This window comes from Spea bombifrons, chromosome 11 (genome assembly GCF_027358695.1).
Source record: "Spea bombifrons isolate aSpeBom1 chromosome 11, aSpeBom1.2.pri, whole genome shotgun sequence".
Taxonomy (NCBI): domain Eukaryota; kingdom Metazoa; phylum Chordata; class Amphibia; order Anura; family Pelobatidae; genus Spea; species Spea bombifrons.
In genome coordinates, this window is record NC_071097.1 from 30,555,052 (window position 1) to 30,576,505 (window position 21,454).

At 41.2% G+C, this 21,454-nt stretch overlaps 2 protein-coding genes across 2 annotated transcripts; one reads left to right on the top strand and one right to left on the bottom strand.

Moving 5' to 3' along the window:
- Positions 1 to 12,996: 12,996 nt before the first annotated feature.
- On the bottom strand, positions 12,997 to 17,790 carry TWNK (twinkle mtDNA helicase). Its single transcript, XM_053450391.1, has 5 exons — positions 16,297 to 17,790; positions 15,319 to 15,559; positions 14,619 to 14,726; positions 13,942 to 14,083; positions 12,997 to 13,824 (listed from the first exon to the last, which is right to left on the bottom strand). The coding sequence occupies exons 1-5, from the start codon at positions 17,600 to 17,602 to the stop codon at positions 13,567 to 13,569; spliced, it is 2,055 nt and encodes a 684-aa protein (XP_053306366.1). The 5' UTR covers positions 17,603 to 17,790; the 3' UTR covers positions 12,997 to 13,566.
- Positions 17,791 to 18,096: 306 nt separating this feature from the next.
- On the top strand, positions 18,097 to 21,167 carry MRPL43 (mitochondrial ribosomal protein L43). The gene is made up of 3 exons (XM_053450421.1): positions 18,097 to 18,314; positions 19,497 to 19,603; positions 20,785 to 21,167. The coding sequence occupies exons 1-3, from the start codon at positions 18,184 to 18,186 to the stop codon at positions 21,000 to 21,002; spliced, it is 456 nt and encodes a 151-aa protein (XP_053306396.1). The 5' UTR covers positions 18,097 to 18,183; the 3' UTR covers positions 21,003 to 21,167.
- The last annotated feature ends 287 nt before the right edge of the window (positions 21,168 to 21,454 follow it).

The following is a 21,454-nucleotide window of genomic DNA, read 5'->3' on the forward strand; positions in this document are numbered from 1 at the left end:
GGTCACATGGGGGTCCGGTACCCCTGGCTTCTCTTCCCCCAGTTGGTGCTCCCTCACATATTTGCCAACATCCAAATAGAACCAAAGTACAGTCCAATTGTAAGGAATGAAGCTATCGTACTCCTCCCAGCTCTTCAGACCCGCGCCATGACTGCCAAACAAGACCCCAAGGATCTTTCTGAAGATCTTGAATTGAGCCATGTTACATTTGTCTGTTTTTTACAATTATTTAAAATATTGCAGTAAATTCTAGGACATAATTCCTGAAACAAAAACTTGTATTGGTGATAGCTGGTTCTGGACTGACCATTTCAAAAAAAAAAGGCCAGTCAACCCCTGGAGTGCCAAAGATACCCGTCGCGGAGGAATTCATTTGCCTTAGTATGCAAATTGTGGGATTTTCACACCTTGGCTTCAAAAAATTTGGTTCAAATTTGTTTGTGGCTGCTTGCCCATTGGCTGCAATCACCCTCCATTCTACTTTTGGAGTCCTAACCAGACTAGGGGAACAATCCAAAGCTCCAGTCAGGCCATTTGGCTTGTAAGGTGATGAACCACTGCCACCCCAAGCCTTCAAGGTGTGCAGAGGGGGGATAAAATACCCTCGTCTTAGTACCTTGTGGCTCATCTCTTCCCCCAGCACGCCATGGTCAGAGGTTTTTTTATGTTAATAAAACATTAGTGTGTTCTTCTGCTCTAGGTATCTCCATGGAGTCAACAGATAGTCTAATAGAAGACCATAAACTGTTCCTCAAAGAAATGAAACTCAAAGACCGTAGTACACGTCTTAGATTGTTGGTTTTCCCCAAGCAGATTATAATTTCCTCCCCTTTTAGGTATAGAAATATATCATTTTTGCTTTTTCTACTCATTTATGACTACAAAATTATAATTGTGCAAACCACTTTTACATTTACCGTAATTGAAGCAGACTTATATTGGGTTACAGAAAAAATATGCTGTGTTATGAATTATCTGGCTCGATTCGTACCCGTGTAATTAAGACTTCATGATGAAAGCTAAGTGTTATTATAATTCTTTGTTGGGCCTGTTGGATTGATTAGCAATTAAAAGCTTAACAATGCACCAAAGCACTGAATTGAAGTGAGAAGCTAATTGTGTTATTCAGGTATCTGAATAATAACCACCATTTACGTTAAACCTCATTAAGTTGTTGAAAGCTGGTAGTTACAATGAATGAAATAAGTGAGGGAATTAAAGCTATTAAGGTATATTTATGATGAACACTTCACAAATTAAACTTTGTAATACCTTGGTATAAATGATATTACAGAATATCGAGTATAGTCTTTCGTTTTAGCCCTTATGAGGATGGAATTTTAAGTACTTTAAGCAAAATGTTACATTTGCGTTGGGCAAATACACAAAATTGAATATGAAAATCAAGCGTAAGGGAGGAAAAACCTGATCTTCTGGCTTTAGGTCGGAGGTAGCTTGAAGCACAAGCTGCTTCTGGCTCCCCAAGGGAGGTCCAACCTTGATGTCCTCCACAGACTAATGATGCATGAAGTCTGAGGTTCTACTGAGGTCCTGCTGGTGATTTGGTGAGAGATGTGTCAGTCACTCACTGTCATACCTGGATTTGGCCCGGAGACTCCGAGTGAAGCCTTGCTTCTTTGGATCTCCAGATCACTCTCTTCTTTCTTCAGCCAAGAGAACGTGTGACAATGCCCACTGCCCATCCTTGTTCCACCATGAGCTGAAGGACAATTCTCCTACAAACTCTCCTGTCAACTCTCTCTTTAGTGAATAAACCCCAATGTAAAAGTTTTGGTAAAGCCCTGCCTCTAGCCACGGTAACAGCTGGAAGCCTGCAGTTTGCCCGATGAGGATCGCACTTATTGAGTAAAGCATGCAATGCATAAATCACCCTCAGCACATTTTCTGCGAATACCAGCTGCTCTTCTCCATTAATCTTGTTGGACTCCTTTGCATTTGCATTGTCCCTTATGAAAGACCTCAAAAGGAAGTCTCTCTCCCCAAAGGCACCGAATAATAATAAGTTGGCCACGTGGCTCCAAATTAAGTCGAAACCCTTTAAATGAATATATTTTTAACAAGGAGTTTGTTGTAGGAATGGCAAGTGCGATGTGCTTATGAGATCCTATACGATCATCTAGATCATATAAGATGCGAGAAGCTGGCTCTCACTCCTTCACGCATGTCGAGCCACGGCAGGAATGGGGCTCAACACAATAGTGGCTTGGCCAGCTGTAACATGGATCGTGGAGCCCATGCCTTTCCCTTCTACTTTAACTCTTTCAGTGGCAGGCACACAAGTAAAGTGTTAAATAGTATTCAGTCCTGGGTTCTGTTGTTGTTTTAACCTCAGAAATCCTAGTTCTCATTTGAGTTTATATTAAATAACGGTCATGGTCGTGGTTCGGTATAAAACTGGTCTTCTCCATTATGAGAAGTTCTAACCAAGGTTGGGCATTGGCTAGGAGGGCATTAAATACAAATGGGGGGTCTCAGATACCCCATGCCTTGAGGCTCATCATATGTAGGGCTGGGATACAGGAGCCAAGTGGAATATTGAAGGTCATCCCCCGTCTCTCCTCCAAGCACAATAAAGCCATTTATGCTCCTATTATAAGACTAAAAGCCTTGTTCTCCCAGAACAATTTCTTAAAGAAAAAAACACGTTATCTACATTAATAGCTGTCTGTGTTTTCTGCTATAAACAAAGAAATTCATCAAGCTGGGTGGTTAGCGCTGGCTCTGGCTTTGTTTTGATCCATGAGAAACCTCTTACTCCCCAGATGTTCCACCATTGAGTCCGTCACTAGTCCAAGTAGCGTTTAATGCAATACATTTACAGAACTTTGGAGTGGTTCTTAAAAGTATTTTCAAGTTAAAGAGATCCTACAGCTACAATCTTTCTACTCAAAAGAATAAGGTGGGGAGGAAAAAACCCAAACCAAGTGAGCAGTCAGACCATCAATATTTTTTCCTTGGAACAGCTGATCCACATAATAATTTGTTTTCTTTCCCTTCTTACAGAATCCACCTTTACAAAGCCTGCTAAAATCAGTTCCCACAGAAGGCCTAATGGGGAGGAATAATCATATAGTTCCCGAGAATATTTAGTTAAAGAGCAGCAGGTCCACTTACATCTTTTACTATTGTTCAATTTGTTAATTAGAACTACCTGTAGCTTGTTCTTTTTAAATCTGAATTCATTTTTCATTGGAAAATCCTAAGCGCTAAATTTAGTTAAATAAAGTTAAATAACAATGAGAGCGTTTTCCTCTCTGCTTTTCATTAAGCACCGCTGAAATTAAATTCTTGAGACCAAAAGGAAACGTGAATGTGAGTAATCTAACCAGAACGCAAAACGTCCGCAATGAACTTTTACATCCAGCCAATGAAATGGCGGGAAAGATTGGCGATTATCCAGCTTCAAATGCTCGATGGTTTATGGCCTTTAGCTGAGTATGAGATCACTAATCCATTAAAACCCGTCGAAGGGTCTGCAGAACGTCTCTCATTGTAAGTACAGCTTCGCTACGGCCGTGTATGCGTAAATATTACATTTCGGTGTTATGGGAAAGCCCCCCAAAAAACAAAATCTATATATATATACATATATATATATATATATATATATTCCAATCCTCTTGCACTCAGTCCAAATACATTCTATAATTCAAAATATATACTATATATATATATATATATATATATATATATACAGTATATATATACAGTATATATATCAGACCCAATAGTGATGTTTTGTTTGCTGCATGATTGTAAACCATTTTTGTATTAAAATACATTTTGAACACCACTGATATTATGTAGTTTCTTTCTGTGCATTCTTTAAACCTAAAAAAATAATGACTTTCGGTAGAAGCTGCAGCTCCCCATTTCCTCGATAGTTTGAGTATTTGTGCCTGAAGCAGCCAATCAGCAGTAAGAAAGCAGTCCCACTGAAATAAATAATGGCAGTCTCCTTAGACCCCCCCCCCCACAACACTTGCTGAGCTGGATTTGACTGGCAATGAGTGTCAGGAGATGTGTCTATTAGTAGCGGGGGGGGGGCAAATGCATTCCCAAGGGGGCAACAGCAAAAAGGGGACCTCTCAGCAAATCATGTGCATTAAAGTGAATATGATGGCGGTAGTGACCCTTTAAACGCTCCTGATCCTCCCACCAGAAATATGGCGCATATAATTTCCCCGTCAAGGCTTAAGCCAGAGGAGTTATGAAAGCTCTCCATAGTAATTGTTGCTTTGGGACGACTGCGGAGGACGGGGGAAGCTGAATCCATGCATTTATAATGATTAGCTTCAAATGTTACGGCTGCACAGAGGCCACTTCATGAAAAGTTGTTCTTTTCGATGGTTTTGAAACAATTCACATTTATGTGCCTACACATGGATAATGAAAAAGCACCGAGTGCCAATGCAATAAAAAGAATAAAAGCCCGAGCTTCGGTTTTTAAAGAGACAGTAATGACCTAGCATTAGTCTACTAAAAATAGTATATATATATAACTGTTATACTGCCATGTAAGCGGAATTAATATTATGAATAAATTATTTATAATTATTATTATTATTTTATAACATAATATACGTATATAATATAATACATATATGTATATAATTTTATATACCGGTATATATATATATATATATATATATATATATATATAAATACGGTATATATATATATATATATATATATATATATATACCGTATATATATATATATATATATATATATATATATAATATATATATAATATATATATATATATATATATATATTGGCACTATATATATATATATATATATATATATATATATATATATTATGAAGGCTAATGTTTAACCAATAGCCCAGGAGTTTAAGGGCTGTAAATCCATGGTCAAATGGTTAATTTTTTGTTTTTAAACCTTGTGAGTGTAAAATATGCTTAAATGTGTTTTTATTGATATGTACTGTCACTTTAAGACCTTAATGTACTTTAATTAGACAACTATAGCCTATGCATGAACTAAAGAGCAACCTCTTCAATCCCCTTTCAGGATTATTATCTTAGTCTAGATAGGAATCACATGCCTACAATCCTATAATTATTATTTATCTCTTCTTGCTATTGTTATCGCACCAACGCGCCATTTAACTCTAAAAATACTTCAGTTGTACGGCGCTGTGTAATTTGTTGGTGCTTAATAAATAAAAGGTAATAATAATAATAATAGTAAATATGTTATTACAGAGCTAGATAAAGTACCCGTTAATGCCATAATAGTGATGATCATGAAAAAAAGATTTGTCTGGGATTCCCTTAAATGCGTCTAAAGATCCTAATATAAGTTAATGAAAATCTGAGCATCATGTTTGATGCTCAAAGATCCTTTTTTAATATTTTTTAATATTTTAGTATTTAAGTACATGTGCAGCTCCTGCCTAGTTCACCAGTGGCCGCAGTAGACCTCTCAGAATCAAAGAGGGACAGGATCCACCTATAGCAGGTCCTCAACCCGATACCAGCCTGGGCAAGAAGGCCTCTTTGTTGCCCCCCCAAAAAAAATTGTTGCCCCCCCACACAAAATGAATACACCACATCTTTTTAGAATGCCAATGTAGCCGTAGGTCTCTTGTGGATATGCCCCATGCATTTTGGAGCCACCAGTGGCACCCCTGTCAGGCACCAGATGGCTTCTTCACATGGGGGGGATTTTCTATAGTCACCGCTGCTGCCCCCCAGTCCTGCCTGATCTGCCCAGGCACTAAGGCCAGCTCTGCTCCCACTCCTGCTTTATATTGTTTTCATTTACTTGTGAGCGTGATGGGAGTGGGTACAAACGTAATTCACACTGGATACTGAGTATCATGCCTACCTGTCTTGGTACAAGACCCCTGTGGTCTCTTAGTTCAGGAATACTTATCCAGAGATGCAAGTAATGGCGCTGGACCTGCTTAATAAATACACTAGATTGATTTCCTTTAACTAAGCTTTTTCCACGGAGGCTACAGCCTGTGACATAAAGGTTGTGATTAAATAATGGGTTCCGGCTACTGGTCTGGATAGCTCAAAATGCCTGGCATAAATGGGGTTAATTGGTGGGTAGATGGCTCCATAAGTGCTGGAATTAGAGCAGAATGCATTATGTTTAATAAATGATACTGAGAGAAGAGCGTAACGTATACTGGACTAGTCAGGGTAGAAATTGCAGCCTGGGGGGGTTCTTTTAGAAAAAAAAAATTTTAATGGCCCCCTTTCCCTTTAGAGGCTGAGGATGAGAGACCTTGATAAATATAACACAGATTCCTCAGTTATTATTCTCATTTCATGTATGTTTTTTAACAAATTATAAATATCCCGTTCCATAGTTTATACACAAATTATTATTATTATTATTTATATTATTTATTATTATTATTTAGTATTAAATACAGGTTCCTATAGATCTCTTGGCGTAGGGCCCCTAAATGCCTGAACTGGATATGCTTAAAATATTTATTTTTAATCCTAATACCAGGACAGTATATTCTGGAAGTCTTATCAGTAAATAGTCTACAGTTACTCTGCTAACAGAACATATTAATCATAGAAATTGTCCGCTGGGGAGTACAAGGTGGTCTTCTGATACGGAAAGCACGTACTGTAAAATATTAAATATTGTCAAATTGGTTCTAAATAAAAGTATTCTATTTTTATCTTTTTTCAAACTGTTTTGTGGAGGAATTTTGTTATTGTACTCAACATCACATTTTTAGTTTGCCCACAATACCAACATAAAAAAAATGGATGGAGGTTGCTCAATGGTTTCCACAATAAAGTCCTGGATTTCAAAGAGTATTGAACAAGAATGGCTGACTAGGGTCATGTCCACCCATTTTCTCTACTGACAACCTGTGGTCCCTGGGTGCATCAGCCCTTACTGTGTGTTGGGCACACAAGACGATACAAGAGGCAGTAATGGCCCGAAACCGGGTGACCTGGTACTTTTTACAGAATGACCCATTGATAGTTCTCAAGGTTACGTTCTGCTGATCAATAAAGCTATGACTAAAATCCAAAAAGTATTTTTCTTGCCTTTTGGCTAAAACCAAACGAGTACCTGTGCGAGAAGAATCCAGTGCTACACATTGGTGTCCCCAAGTTTGGTCTCCCGGGGCACTCGACACGTGGTTATTTGTGTGTGGGGGCACATTGCACACCACTGCTTTAAGTTGTACTTCTTTGTGTGTCACCTCTATCTCAGTTTGCCCAGACCTATGGCTGATGGTGAGGGGGAGTGTTTTTTTTTTTACAATAACAGACAAGGGCTGGGGCCAGAGATGGCATTTACACAAGCTTCACTGAGCATGCTTCTTAAAAGTTTTGTTTAAGTGTGTGGGTTTTTTAATATATTTTTTTGGTCGCTGAAAATGGGTCCCTGAAAGACCTCGGTGTGTTCCCCACCTTGGAGACCTCAGTGTGTTCGCCACCTTGGAGACCTCGATGGTTTCCCCCCCTTGAGACCTCAGTGTGTTCCCCACCTTGGAGACCTCGATGGGTTCCCCACCTTGGAGACCTCAGTGGGTTCCCCACCTTGGAGACCTCGTTGGGTTCCCTACCTTGGAGACCTCAGTGGGTTCCCCACCTTGGAGACCTCGGTGGGTTCCCCACCTCGGAGACCTCGGTGTGTTCTCCACCTTGGAGACCTCAGTGGGTTCCCCACCTTGGAGACCTCAGAGGGTTCTTATTTTCAGAGAGGACCTAGAAAATCTGGCTCTCCATAGACTTCTGCTTAGGAGGGAAGGAGGGGACCCCAGAAGAGGAACACCGTGGACACAGGTGTCCACAGGGGCCTTACTACCTGGATCACTGATCACCTTTGTTCCACTGGACAAACCGAGAAGCACAAGTACCTCTGGCTTCACGGGAAAAAAAAAACCATCCAACTAGGTAATATAAACAAATGAAAAACAGAAATTCCTAAATGTTGCCAAGAAAGAAAGCAACATGATAACCTATGGCTGTTTATAAAGCTGACATTCCGAATGCTATTGCTGGTTTATATGAAGGAAAAACACAAGTATCAGTTACTGGGCCGCAGTAAGAGATTTTCTTTTGATTTGCCCCCAAATGTTGAATGGCTTCCTGAGCATTGTACTGAAATTTGGATGCGGAACAACACAGCCGCAGCTGAACCATTTTCCGAGCGGCTCTGTGTTTTATGCCGGAAAGTTGGCTTGCTTGTCAAGTGTCAAATGATACGTTTATTTCCTCATTTCGGTACTAGCCCAGTTACTTTGTTTTCAGAACTTTTGGGGGCCGTTTCTTATTAATTGTACGGCTGGATTCAGAATAACCCTTTAGGCCACTAAATACTTAAGGACGGGGCGTAACAGTCCCATCCCACACCGATAGCAGACTACAGAATTGCACCCATTTCGGGGAAATTATGGGCTGTGTGAAAATTAACTCTTTATTAAATGTACATTTTAACAATGCATATTATAGAGTCAGGCCCTAGTCTGGGGGGGGGGTTTTGTCCAAAAAAAAAGACTTATTCGTAGACCAAAGTATTATATTGTTTTTAACATAATATTTATTATATATATATATATATTTATCATTAATATATATTTATTAGCATGTCTATTTTGAAAGCATTCTTACTTTACAGCATTTTTTCACACTTGCCCCGGAACGTGTGCTCGTTACCCCGATTATATTTACATAGCTATGAGGAAGGTCCTGGTTTATCACACTATGGTGGTTCATACCGTGTAATTCCCCTAACAGATACACAAGAAAAATCAATTAAATCCATTATTTTGTAATACAAAAGCAAAATGCGCTATTTATTTCCTAAAGCTGATGCCAACCACGATCCTGGAGGGTCACAGGGGGTCGGATTCTGGGAAATGCCGACCTCCGTAATTTTTTCCCTGTCATAATTGGCTTTACTAATTAGCGGGAATGGTTCGCTGCGTTTATTTTGAAATCCTAGCTTCCTGGGAAGCGCGTACAGACCGCGCCGTCTAAAATCACTGCCAAAATGCAGGGACTGGGAGATTATTTAAATTTATGGTAATTATAGATCTAAATTATGGATGTATGAAGCATGATTTCCCGGATAGAGGCATAGTCGATGCCAGCACGCATATTTTTCTATATAAAATACATATATTTTAATTTTATATACATATATATTGTTTTGTTTCAAACAATCTAAAAATGCCTATAGGAAATGCAATTAAGGGAGCCGCCCCTGAACCCACCATGTAAAATAGCAACATATTGGGTAAAAGTAACATTTCTATCACCGTTCCCTCTGCATATATTCCAATTTTAGGTAGTGTACTGAACCAGGCCCCCCCGTGTTTAAATATGCATAGCTGCCATAGTCCCTACTTCATCAGGACAGTCCTGCCAGCAGAAGTGAGGCCTTGACTTTAGATTCCCTAAAAACCAAGAAGATATTTAGTATTTTAGAATATAGGCAGCAGCTGCCCAAAAGCAGGAAAAGCTTGGTGAAAAATAATCTATACATCGCCTTCACGTTATCTTATTGTGTATTAATGGCAGCTCTGTTAATCGTTTGCAGACGCGTCCGCCGCGCGGACAATCTTTTCACGGGCCGGAGGCAAAGGAGACGAGGTCTCTGTTTCTGGAATCCTTACGGCAACAGAGGCCGGTCCGAGCCGGCTGCCGGGAATATTAAACAGAGTATTTATAAACTACATCCATCGGCTTCAGCTTCACTCCATCATCCCGCGCTCTGCTCCCGGGGATAATGCGATCCTCATGTTCCTGCCAGTTTTCCGTGGGAAAGTTCGCCGTACTTACTGCATTCTAGAGCCTTCTGTTTCCACTAAAGACAGCAGATAGAATGTTTTCACGGTCCTTGTTGATGTTAAACTTTACGGCTTCAGACACTTTTAACCCACGCAATTGCAGAAAGATGTGCAAGGAAGAATATTATGATGCTCTCCGACACTCCCGAGGGTTAAATGTTCACCAGAAGCCCTGATATAACCTCTTTAGTACAAATCCAGTAATTGTAGAGTTCGCCGTTGAGGTAGGGTCACCACGTAAAACTACCCCATCCGCGCAAACATTAATCGGTTAAACTGAACTCGGAAATAAGATTTTCCCGGAGCCAGATTTCCATTTTGGGTTAAAAAAAAAAAAAAAATTGTTCTAAACTGGAATAAGAGGACATATTAGCAAAAACCTACAAATTGCAAGGAACCTAGAACAAATAAAATAACCACATGGAAGTAATTTCATGGTTTATATATATTTTCCCAGGAACGTTTAAAATGTGCGCAATCAGACCGGGATTATTTTTTTTTTATTAAGGCATTCTTTTTAAAGTGGATTTTGGGAAAATCCAGTAGCAGCATTTTCAAACTTTCCTTCTTTCCATATGTTAGATTTTTTATATATATATGGCTGACTCACTGCCAGACGAATGTCCTGATGTGGCTTAGGTCTCTTTTACCAAGGAGAACAATTAAACCATTCCACGATATTATTTTAGTTCTCAGCGGGCCTGCTTAAATAAATATACCTTTCTTATACAGTAAATATATCTTAGCTCGCTGCAGGGAAATCAGTATAAATATACCGCTTTTAAATATTAAATACACTGTAGGCCACAGTGAAACCAGTAATATAAATATGAAACTAATAATATAAATAGACCTTAATCCGTGGCAGGACTAACCGTTAAAACCATGCCAAGTACATTCACTTTAGATTATACAAATACTGCAGCTCATTTGTATGAAGAATGAGTTATTTACGTCTTCCCAGCCACAGAACTCTTGCTGACCTTTTGCTAACAATCACAGATTCTGAAACTGTGTCTAAATTCAAAAGAAACTGGGGTGATCACATTGGACAGATTTTCTGGGGGCCCATATACATTTCGCATGTAAAGTGCTGCCCCCTGCAGTTTATGAGATGTATAACAGATTTCTAATAAAAATTTAAAAAAACATACTGTAGGGGGCAGCACTTTACATTAAATGTATATAAGCATACCTGGAAACAGGCTCTAGGAATCAGAGCAGACTGTATAACCTTCATCATGGTTTCCTTTATCTTCTGTCTCATTCCTCTTCAACCACCCTAATATATTAGGGAGCTTTGAAAATAGTTTTAACCCTAAAACTATAGAAACTAGTTTTAGATCATGCAGCGGAAAGCAGACATGCAGCTGCTAGGACATAGTAATCTAAGCCCACCAAGTTCAACCCTTTTACCTATCCTTCCTCCTTTTGACCAAAAAGATAGCAAAAAAACCCAAAACCCGAATTAAACAGTTTTTTCCAGTTATGATTACGTCTGGATACAGTGTTGCAGTAACTGATCGTGTATCCATGAGTTGCGTGTCGGAAAAGCTGTGTTCTCGCATGGTTTACGTCGACATGCGACGATCAGCCGTGTCCCTCTAGTGGCGGTTGAACGCCTTGCGGGTTCCATCGTCCCGAGTATCATATCGCATTATAAATAATGTAAGCAACAGAGCAGCAGCCAGACAGGCGCAAACACATTAAAAATGAAAATATATATATATTCCGTAATAAGACGAGCTAGTATCTGTTGGTTCGAATCAGTGATGGGGATTTCTAAGCGGAACAGTCTTACTATAAAGTATACGTGTTAATAGATTTGATGATCTAAGTAACATGTTAATAATTTATACAAAGTATCACATTTTCTTTAGGATGCCCACAGTATATACCGCTGCGTATCGTTTTACAGCAGGACATCGCTGCAGTTGGGCCTTCATGATGCATAAGATCTTTAAATATCATGTATAGTAAAGCACATAGGGGTGAATAAAATGTAATAGGCATATATTCCTAAATAACAATACTTCCTGATGTTACTTTTAACCCCTTCATGACAAAGCCTGTACATATACAGGCTCACAATGCATTGTTTTTAAGGGTTTAAGGACAACCCATTGTCCTTAAGGGGTTAAACATTTGCCCCTCTAATCCAAGCCTATGTCCTCTTGTTGCAGCAGTTATTTTAAATATACTCTCCTCCTTTACCATGTGGATTCCCTTTATGCCTTTAAATGTTTATCATATACCCCCGTGTCGTCTCTCTTCCAAGCTCCACATCTTAAATGTATATATCCGTTTTAGCAGAGCCCCCCTCACCATGGTGCAAACTGCACCTCCGAAACAAAACTTTACCTTCACTGGTCAATAGAGGGAAAAAAAAAAAACATGCAAATTGTTTAAATTCAACACAAGCTTTTAATAGCTGCCTATGAGGAAAAATCCATTTGTGAGCTTAACAAATAATATAACCAGCCTCGTGTTCTTATAACATATTTCGCATCACACGCTTCCTTCTTCCTACATCACCTGCTTATCATGTATCTTTACATGAAATGTTTAAGGGGAGGGTGCAAAAAAAAAATAATATTTTTTTCTTACAAACATTAACACATCTTGACACTATAAATTCAGTATTTATGGAGCGTTGAGCAATGCCAAGTTCTCGTCCTGCCAGTCTACCCGTTTTCTTTAGTATTCCGTCTTTCTATGTCATGACCGTCCACTGCTAGCCACAAAATGACTTCTGTTGACAATTATTAACCCTCTGGATGCCAGAAGGGAACCACAGCTAATACAATATAAAATCATCCTAATTTTCAAATATGAACACTATCCATTTGTTATTCACAGAAGAAAATAATTCCAGAAAATGCGCGCTAACAGGAACTATGTGTGTACAGACTGCCATTCACCAAGCTTTTACTACAGAAAGTGGGACCAACTGGTATCACGGACTCTCAGCACATAATATATGTTTTAGATCGTATGTCGACTGTTCTTCTCAGAACAAAACATTACAGATTGAGCAAGTCCCCATAAAAGCGGTTTAAAAGTACAGAAAAACTTTATAACATAAATAACAAAAACGTGTAGCAGCACGGGGTCTATACAGAATGTAAGAGCACATCCGTGTACGGCACGCAGACACATTCAGTTCAGTAGCATTAGTCTTTGGATTGTGTGTTGGGCTTCTGCCGAGACGACCGATTATTGCATTCATCAGAAGGAACGGCGTAGATTCAGCATCTGTTCCCCGCACACTTAGTGAATATGTTTAGGACCGGTCTCCTCCATTGATTGGCAAAACCCAAACTTTTCTTATGAAACAAAAGAGCTATTAACGAGGCTATCTTCTTGTGCTTTATAACCCAGTGGATTGACCTGAAACACAACCTATTCATCAACCTAAACAAATAAAGCCCCATTAAACGGATGTCGCTGCACAGGACTGGAAGGAAAATGATTCCGAGAGCAAATCTTGTTTGTGACCTAAACCCCAGAATTGTCACACAGAGGAGGTCTAATAATATTAAAATAATGTTAAAACGTTAAGTGCTTTTAATCTTTGGAGGTTTTTGAAATGTATCTACAACACACGCTGGTGGATGTTACACCCGCAGTAACACAATTCACATCTTTTGTTTAATGTTCCGATCCACGACGTATGTTTACGTATTCATGGGTCCAATGCCCTAAAAACGGAAGATCCATCGCGGAAAACGTGAACTACGTTTGCTTTTTATTTCTCACAGGCAGCTCCTCCGCAGGGTTCTCTAACGGCATTTCATTGTCTTTATTGAGTTTTCTCAGTTTTGTTTTGTTTTTTTGGGTAGAAAAGGTAAGGGAAGATTTGTTGAATTCTAGGGAGAAGACACCCACGTCTCCATCAAATCTGTTCTTGGCAACTTGAATGTGTCTTTTGCCTGGGCCAGAGACCAGCTTGCGATCTTGAAGTATGAGAACGTTATCAGCCTCCTGGCTAGCCTGGAATCAAGACAAATATATTAAAATTCATAGCGGGAAACACACTTTATTCAGCTCCCTAAAGATATGACTGGTTTTGGTTTTTATCATTTCATTTATTTTAATGGAATAGCTTACTTTTGCTGAGCCAAAGATAGAGGAGGTTTGCAATTCCTTATCATCGTCTTCTTTCCGGGGGTGAATGACCAGAGTCACATGGCAACTATTATCAGTGGCGAACTTCCTGAAGGCACCAACCATGTAGTCTTGAACTGCAAACCTAGAACCAAAGTGTGAAAAGGGGGGACTAGCTTACATGGAATTTAGAGGAACAGCCATTTGGCTCGCAGAAAAATGAACCATTCCCCATTGGTTATTTAGGAGAGTTTGCCGTCACCAAGCTTCTTACACAGGCTTTGAGGTCATAGACCAGCCAGCAGAGGAATACGCTTGGAGATGGCGGACGCCATAATACGAAAAGATAGTATAGACAAAAAATATCTTGAGTACAGACCAAAACATTAAACATGGGCAGTAAGATGGAACACACGGCCCAAGTCAGACTATTCATAGATTTAGGTTATAGAGATGTGCTCTACAAGTACCTTGAGATACGTAGAGTTTAAGTCAATATCATTCTTTTATATAGCTCCATCGTATAGTACAAAAGGCGTTTTAAATGGTCCTTTAAATTAAAATTAAAAAAACTGATTGATTGTTTTAAATATCGAGTTGGGCTGCGATTTGGAGACAAAAACAAAATATGAAAAGTTGGCATCAAACATTTAAATGAGAGGTTCGTACTATAACCTTACTTATCGGTAAAGAGGTTTTCCTGGCCCATCATAAACTGCAGATTATCGATGATGACATGATTGATGTCATACATGTACACGGCATGCTGCATGGTATCCAACACCAACCTGGACAAAGTAAGGATAATAGATTATTGTAGGAAACCAAAAACAGAGGAGTTTCAGAATCAGCAAGAAATTCTAAGCACACAACTAGGTTAGAAAACGGCACTAATACCCACATTACAGACGTGTCATAGAACAACATATTGTCATGCTGGGATAGTCAAAACAAATTGTGAGATTAATACTTTCCCGTCATGTGAACTATTCATAAAATCCTAGCCACTCTCCTCCCTGCCCCATAAGACCTGCATGATGCAGTCTCTGATACAATAAGTCTTCACACGACACCCATGGACTTGCAACAACATTCAGATTTCATCATCTCTGTGATGCCATTTCTACGATGAACTAAACACCCGTCCCTCTTCAATCAGAACGAGACTTGCTTATACAGAACATGGACAGAAAAACTGGCAACCATGTATCCAAAAGAACCTATTATAACATTCTCCATGGGATGCACATTTGTTTTTGCTGGCTTGCAGCACTGACTCTCAGAAGTCTTCTCTACCTACAGAGTTAATTCACCTTAAATCTCACATACTGAGCCAATATGCGTGTGATAATTTTGTGTGATAAAGCGTTGCTGCCTTACTTGATATTTTGTTGCCCGTGGAAAGTCATGAAATAAAGCGGTAGGTCCTCAAACCGATCAGCCCACTCGTCGTATTTGTCCAACTGTTCCTCCAGTCTCAGAAGAGAGAACTGCGTCAGCATAAGCTTGGCCAGACGCACATTGTTGATTTCAAAGCTTCCCCACAAGGTGCTGACTCCTTGGATACATAAATCCAGGGCATACTCGCTGATGAATGTGGTTTTGCCACTTCCAGTAGGGCCTTCATGGGTTAAAAAAAATGCAATTAGGTTAACATGAAAACAAATGCTCGATTATATAGACGTTCTTTAACTTCATAAGCGGCTATTGACGTGAGTTTCGTGCGTAAAGTGAAAACGTAGCCAAGAGATAAAAGTCAAAAACACATCAAGAGCTAAACTACTTTACTAAAGCCAATCATACGGTATATATACAAATTAGGAGAAAAATAATAAAATAAATAAAACGTCAAAAAACTTGAACAGTAGCTCACTGGTTCTATGAATTTCAGGTTAAAGTAATCACTGGGGCCACACTGGAACAAAGGCACTGTGGGCACCGGTTGCTGTTTTGTGATTATATTGGGCTTGTGATAGGGCACAATCAGAGGGCGTTCCTGAACGGGGGGAACCTGGCTTTAAGACACATCTTTAGAACCGGGATCTCCCACCACCCGCGGCTCTGGAACTTGAGCCCGGCTACCCTGTGGACTATTCCCGGGGACCTTTCCAGCGAAGGAGCTCACGGTCCTGACCGTGGATCGAGTCGCTTTTTGAAACATAACACCCTTGGACCCTGAGCGGGTATTGTGTGTCTTCTGTTCCAGGGTAAATGAAGTTTGGCCAATCCATCATCATAATCCAAGCCGCCCATTCCCTTAATTCAGTATCTTTTTTGTACTCTCTGCAATCCGCCCAATAAAAACAAACACAAATACATATAACGCATTAAGAAAACATTCAAATCCCTCCCATGTACCTGTAAACACAGTCAGCTCCCCTTTACGATGTCCCTTCAATAGCTTATTGAGCTCTGGGAATCTGGCCCATTTGATTCCAGAAATCTGTTCTACGTTTTCCAGCTGACCAAATACCTCCTCCCTCAGTTGGCGGAACGAAATGATAGATTTGTGGCTGGCGGGGAGGGATGCCTTCAGTATTTTACTTAGGTTTAAGCCATCGTTCAGTGCCTTTAGGGGAGTAGGCTGTTTGTCTCCGGGTCTGATCAGCGAACATCTCTTAAGGTTTAATTTCCGAGCGAAACGTTTGGAGGCTTCCCACGCCTGTAGGTCATCTCCGAGCCACAACGTGATTCGTTTGAATTGCTCCAGATAGGGCAACAAGACAGGAGGCAAACAGTTTATACCACGAGGCAATGAGACCGTAGTTAATCCAGTGGCTTGGTGCACGGCTAAGCTGTCCACTTCCCTGCTGGTGATCACGACCTCTGCCTCTTTCTTACCAGTTACACAAAGCCCAAACAAATTATGGTACCGAGCTGACCTGGGGATGGTTGTTTCGACGTAACGGACAGTCTGTTGCTGGTACTCGGCAGATAAGAGCTTTAACCCTTTCAGGGTGGAGTCCCTGGGACTGGTCCATGGGAACACCAGGCTTTTAGTCGGAAAGTAACACTTCACTCCAAACTTCTTTAGCGTACCGTTAGGAATCTTAGAAATGCTGAACATGGTTTTGACGAGCTGCGCGTCTCCTTCTTCAAGGTCAGAAAACCACGCCGCTCTGTCCCATATCCTGCGCGCCTCGGCGTCGTTAAACTGCTCTTCTGCGGATTCGCTGTCGCTGTCGGCCAGGTAGCCGGCGATGCAGTCGGGGCTGAGAAAGGAGCAGTCCTCTTTCTGCAGCAGCTCAATGCTATCCTGATAATCCTCCCAGGACCCTTCCAGTAAGGTGTCTTTACAAAGGAAGCGCCCGGTGGTCTTGTCGATGAACAAGCAGTTGTCGCGGTTGGGCGTGAAGGGACTGGGGACATGGAGGCAGCTGTAACCATCATGAAACGAGATGTTTTTGGCCCGCAGGTACTGGCGAATTTCTGTCACGGTCACCGGGCATAACGACGTATCTAAGGTGGACAGAAGGTCCTTTTTAAAGTTCCTGCTGTGGGCTTTAATGATACTGTCGATGTTTCCATAGTTGAGACCAGATTTTTTCATACAGTGGGGGGTAACCTTATAACCCCTGGCCGGTACACGATTACATACCGTGCAGGAACCCCAGGGAATAAGTTTTAAAATCTTGGGGGCCACACACCTCATTGAGAGCCACATTAAACCTTAGAAGCAGAGTCCAGCTTCAGAGGGACTTGGCGCAAACAACCTTAAGACGTGATCTACGGAAGGTACTCTGTAGAGCCGGTCGGTACCGCATTGCAGGCCGTAACTACGCGGTCACTCTGGCTCCGGGGACAACGTGAGGCGAGAAATCTCTGTAGTACTGATACACATGTGTTTACAGGACAACGCCATGACACATTTGACCTGAGAATTGGCGGCACTGACGTCACTTTCCTCACGTTCCGGAACATAAACAGAGCACTGGAGTTGCTGAGGCCTCCGTCACGTGACCCGTACTTCCCGCGGCGGTAAATCTGATTAAAACCATCGTGGAGCGAGCACTTTGCGCTCGGATTTCTGTCTCTAATGTATTATAAAGAAAAGCGACTGAAACGCGGCCGAAGCCTTTGTATGTCCCTAAAAAAGATTAGGTTTCCCAAATCAAATATGGCCGCCGCTCACTCGTAGGCGTGATTCGCGAGCTGGCGCTCGTGACAGACTACATCCGGGTCACAGATGCACGGCGTCTGGGGTGATCCAAGGGTGAAGTTGTGTTTCTTTGGGCCTCGCTGAACATGACAGCCCGAGGGTCCCCGAGCCGCTTCCTGCAGAGTGTCCTGCAAAACGGTGTCGGGAGGTATGTGTGTCAGCTCAAGAGGGTCTCCCTGATCTTCAGCAAGGACGCCCAGCCCTCCCGGGGAGCCAGGTGAGAGAGGAACGCTGCCATACCTCCCAACTGTCCCTGATCCAGACCCACGCTGCCATACCTCCCAACTGTCCCTGATCCAGACTCACGCTGCCATACCTCCAACTGTCCCTGATCCAGACCCACGCTGCCATACCTCCCAACTGTCCCTGATCCAGACCCACGCTGCCATACCTCCCAACTGTCCCTGATCCAGACCCACGCTGCCATACCTCCCAACTGTCCCTGATCCAGACACACGCTGCCATACCTCCCAACTGTCCCTGATCCAGACCCACTCTGCCATACCTCCCAACTGTCCCTGTCCCTGTTTTAGAGCCACGCTACCATCATACCTCCCAACTGTCCCTGTTCCAGACCCAAATCCCTGTGTCCCTCTTTCCTTGGAGTGTGTCCTGGGCATGAGCCCTAAAAGTCGCTGCAATGTGTATAGAAACCGCAGGGAATTGGTTCATAAATGACGTGAATAAATTACGTTATTCTTGTAAATGCCTCACTCTGCCACATACTTGGCTACGAATTAGTCACAAAGTGTCATTAAATATCTCGGAAGCCCCCCTGACAGAGAAGCCGACCCGCACCCCTTAAAACTAAAACGGTTCCGTGTGTGAGAAATGCTCTGGTGACGAGATTTCCGGAATTCTACTTTGTAATAATATTAATCTATGGACTATACGGCTGCTTCAGGAAATAACGTTTTTATTGTCAGACAGAAGCGTGTTATGTTTTCTCCGTTATCTCCTCTGTGACGCGGACAGACGTCTGTCTTAAAATATCTCAATTTCTTCCGTTTTTCATTTCCTAAATCGAATGGCTTCGATGCCGGAGATAAACCTGTCGCTAGTAAACAAAGAGCGATCGGTATATATAACCTCGTCTTCTATATATATATGTATATGTATATATATATATATATATATAGCCCCGTCCTATATATAGATGTGTAAATATATGATAGTTGTGGAGAATTAGTCGCTACATTTCCGCTTTCTGATTGAGCCGACGTTATGTTTATTATCCTTTTATCTTTTGACTCCCCAGATATCTGAAGATCGCTCCCTTACTGTAAATATTAACCCTTTGATGGCTAACACATCCGGGGGAGAAACTAGTGCAAACGTTGAATATTTTTCCCCCTCCTTAATATTCTGTGCTTCTAACATTCTGTTACTTCTGTTTTAGGGAATTTATTGAAGAAAAAGTGGTGGATTTTGCCAAGCAGAACCCCGGCGTGGTGCTTTACGTCAGTCCCAAGCAATGCAGGGTCCCGAAATTGGTGGCAGAATACCGTAAGTCGTTAAACTCTTCCCTGCTCGGTGACGTAGGCTGTGGACCGTCTTACAAGCTTGTGTACCCTACTTTTCCAGGGCCCTCTAGCACCCCAAAAACAGATAACCCCTAATGTCCAATAAAGGGTTAAAGAAAGGGCACATGGCGGAGCAGACATGAGCCGTACTGCCCCTTTAATAACAGCGGGGGATTTAGACCATTGGTAGTGCTGCAAGCATCTGATGGAGGTCAAATAGCAAACAAGTATGTTATATGCGAATTTAAGGAAGGTAATCAGTAGTGTTTTATACTTTTAATTTAACCCTTTATTGGATGACTGTGGCAGAAGTGGTAGTAGTATAGACTGCCACTAGATGGCGCTATATGCACAATTATCCTAAAGAGATGCTCTATACCTTTGCCTTTTAAATATGGTTTATGATAAAGGTGTCCGCTGCTCCCGAAATGCTATCAAGGCAATAAGAGCTTTGTTTGAAACACAATAGAAAAAAAGGCTTGGTCTTAAAATCCAGAGAAAGATGGGGACCAGCCTGAGGTTCATTAAAAAAAAAATTGGGGGGGGGCTTTATACAGTTGCTTTATACAGTTGCACCCTGTAATATAAAGTGCAGGTTTAGAGGAGCGTCTCGGCATTGACATTTACTAAAGACGTATTGTGAATGAATATTAAGGTGAAAATGTCAATTAGTGAGAGAAGGAGAAGTGGGAGAAGGAGAGTCTGAGGTTGCGCTAAAACCAGAAGTTTGGAATGTAAGAGGAGGTAGGAGTGGGAGATAAGGAGGCGAGACGTCGGACAATGAACTCTGAGTGATGTATTGAGCTCCAGAAGGAAAGCGGTGCATGGGAGGAAGGGAGCGAGGTGTTAATGTAAAAATAGCGGGCATTCATTAAAAGGCTGGAATAAGAAATATTAGTGGGATGAAGGAAGCAATGAAGTCAAGGCTGCTTGTTAAATGATTCAAGGCTGGGATAGCTTTACAAAAAATGTTTACGTTCTTTGGCTGACTCCTAGATATAAACCAAATTTGTGTGTATCGGTAGGTTTTCCTCTACTTGAAATGTTGATGCACGGCACTGAATAATATGGCTTGCCGTGGCGCGGAATCACATTTGCTCAGAGTGATCATCCTTGTGGTTAGATATATTTTAATCTCAGAGCCTTTTTCTTTTTTTCGTTTAGTGAATGGGACCGTTAGAGAAGAAGCCATTAACAGCAAATCCGCAGAAGAAATTACTCAGCTTATACAGAAGATGGCCAATCAGTCGGGACTGGACATCATCCGCATCCGCAAACCTTACCATACGGATAACCCGAGCATTCAGGGGCAGTGGCACCCGTTCACCAATAAGCCAACATCCATCACTATACAAGACTTTGGCTCAAAGACTGCACCATAAGCCAAGTTGGCCAGACATCTGCTCCAAGCTCGGGTACTTGGACCTTGTTGGTCTTTTTCGATTACGGATCCGGATCGATCTGCTGAAGTGTTCTGTACCGGCGTCCGGTCTCCCTGGGGATAAAGCTACGGAACGTTTATGAATAAACCTTTTCTGTTAAATAAAGATTCCGTTTTTTTGTTTAGATTCTGCCTTTTTAATGCAGCCAAAACATTACTTTCTCTCTTAAAAGCAAATCTCTCTCTTCCCATTTGTAATGGTTTTGCGGTTCAAAGGAGTTTATGAAATAGAATAATACATAATATTTAGGGCTGCAACAACTAATCGATAAAATCGATAATAATCGATAATGAAATTCGTTGGCAACGAATTTCATTATCGATTAGTTGAATCGATTATTATCGATTATAAAATGAGGGTTTTTTCAGAGCAAACGCTCTGAAAAATCCCCC